Source organism: Vicugna pacos, chromosome 22 (genome assembly GCF_048564905.1).
Source record: "Vicugna pacos chromosome 22, VicPac4, whole genome shotgun sequence".
Classification (NCBI taxonomy): domain Eukaryota; kingdom Metazoa; phylum Chordata; class Mammalia; order Artiodactyla; family Camelidae; genus Vicugna; species Vicugna pacos.
In genome coordinates, this window is record NC_133008.1 from 22,894,727 (window position 1) to 22,904,236 (window position 9,510).

The 9,510-nt window shown below is 52.3% G+C and overlaps 1 protein-coding gene across 1 annotated transcript; it reads right to left on the reverse strand.

Moving 5' to 3' along the window:
• Positions 1–986: 986 nt before the first annotated feature.
• Positions 987–9,257, reverse strand: HSH2D (hematopoietic SH2 domain containing). The gene is made up of 6 exons (XM_006199106.4): positions 9,147–9,257; positions 7,244–7,392; positions 5,773–5,862; positions 4,597–4,762; positions 3,885–4,019; positions 987–1,684 (listed from the first exon to the last, which is right to left on the reverse strand). Exons 2-6 carry the CDS (start codon positions 7,366–7,368, stop codon positions 1,118–1,120), a joined length of 1,083 nt encoding a protein of 360 aa, XP_006199168.2. The 5' UTR covers positions 7,369–7,392; positions 9,147–9,257; the 3' UTR covers positions 987–1,117.
• Positions 9,258–9,510: the final 253 nt, after the last annotated feature.

The window sequence follows — 9,510 nt, forward strand, 5'->3', positions numbered from 1 at the left end:
TGCCCAAGGTCACACTTGCGAAGTCATCTGCAGAGGCAGACTTGAACCCAGGCCCACCACACTTCAGATCCCAGACCTCTACACTTTGCAGATTTGGGAAGCCCCATACTCACTTCATTCATCCTTGGGGCCCAGACTAGAGCCCCAATCCATCCAAGGAGTGGTCATTCCTGCCACCAAGATCAGCCCCCAAGGATCTTTCCAGATACCTCTACTGTGTATCATTTCAAGGGTGCCCACTCCCATCCTGACCCACATTTACTAAGCACCTATTGTGCGCCAAGGCCCGAGGTTTTATATACATTCTGCTGGTTCATCCTGAGAAAGAGGAACTGCTCTTCTCCTCATTTTCCAGATGAGGAAACAAGCCTAGAGAGGTTTAGTGACTTGCCAATGGTCACACAGCCCCACAACTCAAGATTCCGTCCAGAGGCCACCCCCAACCATAGTCCTGCACTGCCTCTTCCTTTTTAGAAGAGGTCTGGTGTGTTCAGGATGGTATGGCCGTAGATGGCTTCTCCCTTTTTAAAGGAAAGGGCCTCATACGCTTCTCCTAAAGCTGCCATTGATGTCAGGAGTGCTTACTGTGTACCAAGTCCTCTGCAAGCCTCAGCTCCTTCATTTGCACAAGAACCCTGGGAAGAAGGCATGAAAAGCCCTGTTTATGACAAGGACACACTCAAGAGTTGAGTCCTGGTGCAGGGGATGTGGGGAAAGGGCTCAAAGTGACCAGGCTTCAAATCCTGGTGCTGACACACCGGCCATGTGACCTTGGCCACGCCTCTCCTCCTCTCAGAACCTCGGTCTCTTCTTTAAAATGTGCAGAATGAGCCTACCTATGGACCTGTTCAGGGGTGTAAAATAATGAATGTGGAGAGACTGATGTGGGGACCTGGCACACAACAGTTGTCCCAGACTCCACTGCTGTAACATTACGATTATTATTATTACTTAAATGACCAGGTCACCCCACTAGCAACTGCAGGACCAGACCCAGGCAATGTCTTTATTATAGTTCTCAGGATCCTGAGGGCTAGTGGGTAGTGGCCGAGAGCAAGAGGTCGGGCGCCAGCAGCCCCCCGCAGCGAGGGTCCCAGAGCCAGGGTGAATCTCTCCCCTAGCAGTACCCAGGGGCGAAGGGTGGTGGTGTGTGGTACTCCTCGGGGAGCCAGTCCTCCTGCGGTTCTTTCAAGTCTCTTGGCTCCGGTTTGGACGCCTGTGAGGACAGGGCTCTCACTATTGCCCGGCGCCAACCCCTGACCCTTGGGATCACCTCGCTCCAGCTGGCCGACCTCAAGGCCTTCCTTGAGGGGTCATCTTTGTTTCTTGAAGCCTGGGGCTGTGAGGGGCTTTGGAAGGATGTGGCCACAAAGGGGTCCATGTAGAAGTTATCTTTCCAGGCTGAGTCACCTGCCCCAGCTCCTGAGCCGTGGGTCACCCCCGATGGCCTGGTGTCCTGGAGCGATGAGGAGCGCACAGCCACCAGGTGGGATTTCAGCTGCTGCTGGACCTTCTTGCCTGTCTGGGGGAGCATCTTGAGGTTCTTCCAGAGTTTCTGGCAGGTCTCCTCAAGAGGAGATTTTTGGGGGCAGGAGGAAGCAGCTTCCTCCATGGATGCCCCATCCAGCTCTGCCGTCGGCTTCCTTTCCTTTGGCTGATGAAGCAGGACTGGCTTTGCAGAGGCCTGAAACCAAGAGCAGGTGAGACCTGTGGCCACCCTGCCCGCCAAAGCTCTGAATCTGCCCCCCAAATTGGGACTTGGGTCCCACCTAGACACCCTGGGGCCAAGAAAGTCCCCATGAAACCCCAAAGCTGATCTCACACGCCATCCTTCCCCTTCAATAAATGGCTCCAGTGTCTGCCCCAGTGGTCACCTAACTTTTCCCATAAAGGTTCAGAGAGCAAATGTTTTCATCTTTGCAGGTCATACAGTTTCTGTCTCATTACTCAGCTCTGTGGTTGTGGGAGCAGAAGCAGCCAGAGATTATATGTTAACGAGCCAGTGTGCCTGTGTCCCGAGAAAACTTTATGGACACGAAATGTGAATTTCATCTGATTTTCATGGGTCATGAAACACTGTTTTTCTTTTGATTTTTTTTCAACCATTCCAAAACATAAAAGCCATGCTTAGCTGGCAGCCCATATGAAAATAGGCAACGGGCCGATGTGGCCCCTTGGGTGATCGTTTGCCAGCCCCATATCTACCCGGTTTTTCAGGCCAAAGACTTGGGTGCCATTTGTGGCAGATGCTGTCAATGCCCCAGCCATACCCCTTTGCCCTGAGCATTTCAGTGCTCCCAGCTCCACTCCCAAATGCCAGCAGCAGGGACTCTGTCTGGGGGACTTCTCTGGCCACGTGGCAGATCTGAGGTACCAGAGAATGAAAATCTCCCAGGGGCAGTGCTTGACCAATGACTGATGGAAGGTGGAGGATCAGTACCCCAGTCTTGTGCCCCTCAAGTGGGATAACTGAAGTGCAGGTTCCATGCAGAGTCCACAGGCATAATCTGCTCACTAACACACCCTCCCTTGGCTGCCCTCTCTCCTAATCCACTTTCCCTCCCCGAAGCAGCCCCTCCTGGCATTGCTTTCCAAATAATGGAGGACGGGGCACTCAAGCCATGACAATGACCCTCTTCCCCTCACTCTCCACCTCCAAGACATCAGCAAGGTCCACCCTCGGGGCTCCCTTTCCAGTCTCTCCCACCTGGACACTGTCCCTGCCTCCTTCCTGCCCCCAACAGCCCCTTCTGCAGCTGGCAGCCACACGGAACATTTAACACCATCAATCCAGTTAAGCTCAAGCTCTCTCACAGCACACCTAGAACAGATCCCAGCTCTTCCCCCTGGCCCCAAGGCCCTGCATGATTGGCCCCTGCTAACCCTGGATGGCCCTTTTGCTCATGCCACTCCGTCCACACATTGGCTTTTGCTGTTCTTCTGTTTTTCACACTGAGTCTCAGGGCCTTTGCATGTGCTCTGCCCGCTGTCTGGGATGCTCTCTCTGCATCTCTGTGTGGCTGTGGGTGGCTGGCTCCTCCTCATCCCGCCTGTCCCAGCTCTATGCCACCTACTTCAGGAGGTCTTCCCTGACTGTTCCTCTCACTCCCCTACCAGCAAACTCACTGATGTCCATCAGACCAGCCCCTGTTTCATTTCTACTACTGTCAAAACTTCTCTGCCATGCAGGGGGCCTGAAGGGCACATAGGCCTCGACCTCAGGGCATCTGGAGGTCCAATCATTCCCTGAAAAGCTGGGGTTCATTCATTTATTCATTCATCTACTCCACAGATTCATTAGTTGAACACCTTTGATGTGCCAGGTCCTCTCTGAGGGATGAGAGAAGCAGAGGTGAACCAGCCAGACAGATTCCCAGGCCTCCCAGGGCTCCCAGTCTGATGGGGAGGCAGGCAGGAAACATGAAAACCCATAAATAAACAAGACATTTCACATTTTGAGGAATTCTCTGCTGCAAATAAACAGGATGATGTGAGGGAGAAGGCAGGGGGCAATTTTGAGTCTGGAGACTGGGGAGGGAGACAGCTGAAGAAGAACTGACGGAGAAGACAGGCGTGGGAAATCTGGGGGCAGAGCACACAGCACATGCACAGGCCCTGAGGCTGGCTCAGCATGTCTGAACGACAGAAGTGTTGGCAGAGGGGCTGGACTCGGCTGGCGGTGGGTAGGAGGAGCTGAGGTTGGAGCTGGGATTTCAATCACAGTACCTCAGGAAATCACTGGAAGGTTTTCAGCTTGGAGCTACAGAATCTAATCCTGATTCTAGAAAGTCTCTTCTGGCAGCTGTTGGCCACCTCTGCTCCTGCATCGCCTCCCTCCCCCCAACCCCCTTCTAGATTGGAGGTGCCAGCTTTCTGTCACATACCTCTTCAGGTGCGGCCACTGGATGGGAGGAGGAATTCAGATGTTTGCTGGGGCTGTGGGTGGAGCTGGCGGCTTCCTCAGCCAATGCAATGGAGTAAAGGAAGAGTTCCTCATAATCTACGTATGCAGGATCCTTCTGCGGGCAGAGGGGGGATCTGCAGCTCAGTCCCAAGGAGGGGGAGGGGTTGGGTCTAGGGTTCCAGCTCCCATAAGTCAGGACTCAGAGGTGCTCCACCTACACACCTTGTAAAGAGGCATGCCCTCCCACAGCAGCTACGGAGAGCTGGGCCCCGCCACTGGGCCTTATGGAAATATGCCCCTCCCATAGCAGCTTCTGGGGGCTAGACCCCGCCCACTGGGCCTAATTAGGAAATATGCTGCACTACCCAGCCGCTTGGCTTCTCTGGGGGCTAGGCCACGCCCACCAGTCCTTAAGGAGATATGCCCTTCCCACGGCAGCTGCTGAGGGCAAGGCCCTGCTCCGAGAGACTTTAAGGAAATGTGCGATTCCCATAGGTCAGCCAAGGTTAGACCGGCACAGATGAAAAAAAATCAGGCGGGGACCAAGGACCAGGAGGGCCGGGCCACAGGGGAAGGGGACCACAAGAGTGACAGAATCACAAGAGGCTGAGGGGGGCATGTGGGAGCAGAAGAGTCTAGGGCACTTGGACCTTGGGAGGACAGCTGTGGCCCTTGTGGGTCCCAACCCTCACCTGCCCGCAAGGCTGCGTCAGCAGATCCCCGTGCGGCTGCATCGGCCGCTGCTGGTAGAAGGTGACCAAAGCGTCTAGAGAGGTGTGGGCTCTTGCCTCCCCAGGGATCATGAAGCTCCCATCATCCAAAAGTTTCACCATGAAGTGGCGGCAGCAGTTTTCAGCTCTGCGGAGACACTGCTGGGGCTCAGACATCCCGTTCTTTCTCATTCCATCCCCACCCCCAAGCCCTTGAGCTCATCAGGGCTGCAGTCCAGCTGCCCAAGCTCCCTTGTAAGCTCTTCCACTCATTAGGCATGTGACGCTTGGCAGGTGACTGCACTGTGCCTTAGTTTCCCTCTTTATAACATAAGGCTACTCAGGCTGATCTCAGGAGTTCTTGTGAAGATGGAACCAGCTACTGCAGGAAGAAGCTGGCAAGAGGTGCCTGGCAAGGGGTAAATGATCGATAGAAATGATAACAATGAAAATTGGAGTCAGGCCCCAGCCTAAGGCTGTGTGTCTGGCACACAGCAGATACTCAATAAATGCTCCATTATTAATGAGTGGATGCATTTATGAATGGCCCATGATATGCTTCCTAAATCTCATTTAATCCTCACATCAAGACTTTTAATTTTAGCATTCCGCTGTTAGAGATGAGGACTTTAGGGGAGGCACAGAAAGGTTGAGCAACTTGTCCAAGAACACACAGTGTGTAAGTGGCAGAGCCGAGCCTTGGACTGTGTGACTCAGGGCCTAAGCTTTTCTCCCCTATGGGTAGCTCTGAAATCGGGCCATTTAAAAAATTCCTTTGACCTGGAATCCTTTTGAAAAGTAGTTTGTGCTGCTGAATCCTCTGAGATACCGATTCAGGCACTGAGATTTCAAGGAGCCTGGCTGCTCTGGTTTCCCTAACATGAGATAGTTGCCATTTAGATGGTGGGGGAGAGGGGTAGTTGTGGGGAAAGGTGGCTCCCAGCAGCCCCTGTTCTTAGACACACTGTCTCAGTTATCACCAGGCCCAGGTCTGCTGGTTACAGCCAGACCTACAGCCACTCACTCTTTAGTGAGATCTGGTCAGAGCTTCACACTGGTTGCTCACTGAGAAACTGTGGTATGAGGCACCCTTTGCCCCAACTCAAGGAAGCCCTGGAGCCCTCCTGCTCCTGCCCTGGCCCCTAGCCCAGGTCTTACTTGTAAGAGAGTGTGTAGCCCACGTGGCTGTGGCTGACCCTGATGAGGAAGGATCCCAGTGGCTGTGATTCCAGCAAGTTCTCGGCATCTCTGGAAGGGCACACACAGGAGAGAGACGGCTAAGGTCCAGGTGCCCAGCATACTGGTCAGTCATCCCAGTGCTGGTGCCCCCGTGAACAAACAACCTAAAACTTCTTTTTTTTCTCTCCTGATTGTTTCAGACCTTTGGATAATCAGGGACAGGGGTGTTCCCCAGAGGTGGCAGGAGGCCTCTGATGACCTTGACCATCTTCCACAATCCCTGCTCTCCTTCCCAATGCCTGGAAGGCCCCCATTAAGGCACCTTTGGGTGGCTCAAGGTGTCACAGGTAATAAAGCAGGAGCTGTTCTCAGGTACATTTGATTTCAAGACCCAGCTCTGCTGCTCATTAGCTCTGTGACCCCTGGCAAGGGTCAGTCCCTTTCTGACCTCCAGCCTTCTTATGGGGAAAGTAAACCTTTATTCTCGGGGCCCACATGAGGACAGATGAAACGCATGCAGTGTGAGGGTGGGAACCGCCATCTGGTAAGAACTCACAAGATGCTTACTGTTATGATTACTACTATCCCAGGATCACACAGAGTGAGACAGCCTTCTCTGGGACAAGATGAGGACTCTGGACCCTCCAGTACAGAGCCCACTGGCTACATGTGGTGCTGCGCACTTGAAATGGGGCTGTAGGGACTGAGATGTGCTTTTAGCATTCAATATGTGCCCGATTTTGAGGGCTTAGTGCTCGCTACTTGTCAAATTGAGAATATCTTGGATATCCTGGGTTAAATAGAAGATATGATTAAAATTAATTCCACCTGTTTTTTAAATGTCTTTTAATATAGCTACTAAACAAATTAAAAATTGCAATGAGCAGCTCACATTATATTTCTATTGACACACTCCAGAACGCAGAAACCATGCCCAATTCCTCCTCTGTGGTTTTCACAATGTTTCCTCAATTTCCTGTGGGAAGAATGTGGCAATAACTGTTCTTTTTGCCATTTATTTAGAGCCAGTCCTGGAGGTGACTAGGTGGATTTGTTCATGTCCTCACAGCTCAGTCTGACATAGCAAGTGCGCATGGGTTACAGCTCTGATGGATTGAGAGCAGCTGTTTGGGGCGCTGTGTTAAGAAGGATTCTGAGGCTGCATCCCACCATCATAGATTGGTGAAGCTGCATCCCCACCTGGGTGAGGTTGTGGGGCAGGGGCGGGGGGTGGAGCAGTCAGGTCCAGTAACTTGCCCGAGGTCACACAGTGAGTCAGTCCCTAGAGGGGGCAAGGATTCAAGCCTGGGATTCCAGAGTCTTTTCACCTACACTGTTAACACACTTAGCTGAGCTAAGCCCAGAATTCTGCAGTGCGGACATGCCCAGGGTGGGAGCAGACAAGGAAAGAGGGTGAAGGGCAGGGTAGAAGGTGTGGGTGCATCCTTACTCTCTCGAGATGGCCCCATGGAACCACTCAGGGACCCCTCCATGGGCCAGCTGGCCCATCTGCGTCTGCACAAACCAGGCCAGTCGTGGAGGCAGTGGTGGGGGCAGCTGTCTGGCCTCTGTCATGGCTTCCGGGGGACAGGCAGTGACCTGGGGGTGGGAGGGATGAAAGAGAGTCAAGCCTGGTCCACCTCCCACCTTTGCTCTTTTCTTGCAGCTCATGGTGCCACCTCCTTTGAGAAGTCCTCCAGGTGGCGCAGACCAATGGGATTGAAATAGGCTTCTTGAGCACCTACTGTGTGCTGGCACTTAATGCACGGTCATTCATCGACTCCTCTCCTAAATCCCCCAAGGGTTTTCCCTTTTCCTTTTATTCTTCTTATGCCATTACAAGTCAGAATGTTCCTTTTTAGAAATATCTGTATTAAAGTTTAAAAACTGAGTTTATTTAAATCTTAAGTAAATAGCATTGTTCCTGGAGGGATGTAGAGATGGCAAAATGATAAGGGAGTGAATAAAATAGCAGATACCTTGTGGGTGCCATAAAGGGTTGCAGTGGTTTCATTAAGCACTACAGAGACGTGGCCCCAAACAGTTGCTTCTGCCACCAGTGTCACCACGAGTGGCACATCTATAATGTACCAGGTACATGGTTAATACACACTCATTCTCAACAGTTTTAAGCTCAGGTACCACTGGACTTTATGAGCCAATGACACAGAGCTGGAAAACGAAGAAAATAGCACCGATTTGCAAAACAGTATTAAGGCCATGAAACTCCAGCAGAAGGGTTGTGCCCTGCTGGAGTTGTCCACACAGAATCCCTTATTCTCGCTCTTAATTCCGTCCCCAAACTGGTCTAATTATTCAGTATCTCAGAAGGTCTTTGTTATCAAGCTGTTTCCACAGAAAGGGGCATGCTGACCAAAACAGTCAATATTGTCTGTCTCTTAACAGAGGACACACCCAACACACATGCCCTCTGGGGAAGGACCCAAAGAAATTCTGTGAAAAGTGAAATTAAATAGATCTATTAAGAAATGCTTAAGGGGGGAAGGTATAGCTCAGTGGTATGCATGAGGTCCTGGGTTCAGTTCCCAGGACTTCCATTAGAAACAAACAAACAAGCAAACAAATCTAGTTAACTCCTCCCCCCACCAAATAAAGAGAGAAATGTTTAATAAAGCAGAGTGACAAAGCAATTAAGAGCCCAATCAGAGCCAGACAGCCTGGGGTCAAACCCCAGCTCTTCCACTTAGCTTCTGTGTGATCTTGGGCAAGTCACTTAACTTCTCTGGGCCAGTAGTTTTCATCTGCAATTTGCAGATCATGATGACAATTACCTGAGAAGGTATAGTTGGCACAGAGCTAAGCACTGTATGTATGTAATAAATATTCATGAATCCAGTAGTGACCTAGCATGAGGTAATGTTTACTGGGTTGTTCCTTTTACTATCTGGGAGAACTCCTACATGATCCTTCAAGACTCAACAAACATATCCCTCCTCCAGGCAACTTTTGTGCCTCTTCTCCAAGACAAAGCCGTAGCACCCCTCTCTGTCCCCCTCCACATCAGCCCTAAGCACATCCTTGCTCTGCCCCAAACAGATCAAGCTCTCTGCTCCATGCCTTTGTCCATGCTGTGCCCCTGCCAGGAACGCTCTTTCCCTAATTTCAGCTCTGTTTTCTATGGTCACCTGCCAGTACCCCCAGAAAATCCCTCATGCCTCTCTGGACCCCGCCAGCCCTGTCCCTTCTTCTGGCCCAGCCTGGCCCCCATGCTCTGTCTTCTCAAGGCCTGAGAGGAGGGTGAGGCTCCTGGGGCCCCCGCCTCACCCAGCATGGGGGTAGGCACAGAGGTAGGCACGAAGCTGACTGAGGGGGACCCCTGCTTTGGCACGTACCTGGGAGACCCCTGGGGGGCCTGAGGCCCTTATGCTGGCTGTGCCCGACGTCTGCAGGAGCCTGGGTTTCGGTTCAGGGTCTGCACGTCAGCGGGGCGGGGCCGCTGCCCCAGATGGTTCCTGTTTCCTTAAGCAGGTGAGCCCTGGGCGGGGACTAGGACAACCCCCTCCTGCCCCCATCTGTAGTCCAGTCAAGCCACTGAGCTGCATGCAGGTAGCGGGACACCCTTGCTCCACTCAGACCGTGACAAACCTTTATTGAGCACCTATAGTATGTCAGATCCTCAGGGGACAGAGAGGTTGACCTGAAAGCCAGGCATAGGCCCTGCCCTCCCAGCACCTATAACCGAATGAGACGTGAAGG

Excerpts from the sequence above, each read along its gene's own strand:
- HSH2D (XM_006199106.4), bottom strand. The coding sequence starts at position 7,368 with ATGACAGAGGCCAGACAGCTGCCCCCACCACTGCCTCCACGACTGGCC. Across the intron at positions 5,863-7,243 it reads CATGGGGCCATCTCGAGAGA|AGATGCCGAGAACTTGCTGG; the intron begins GTAAGGATGCAC and ends GTGCCCTTCCAG. Across the intron at positions 4,020-4,596 it reads TGACGCAGCCTTGCGGGCAG|AAGGATCCTGCATACGTAGA; the intron begins GTGAGGGTTGGG and ends CTCTGCCCGCAG.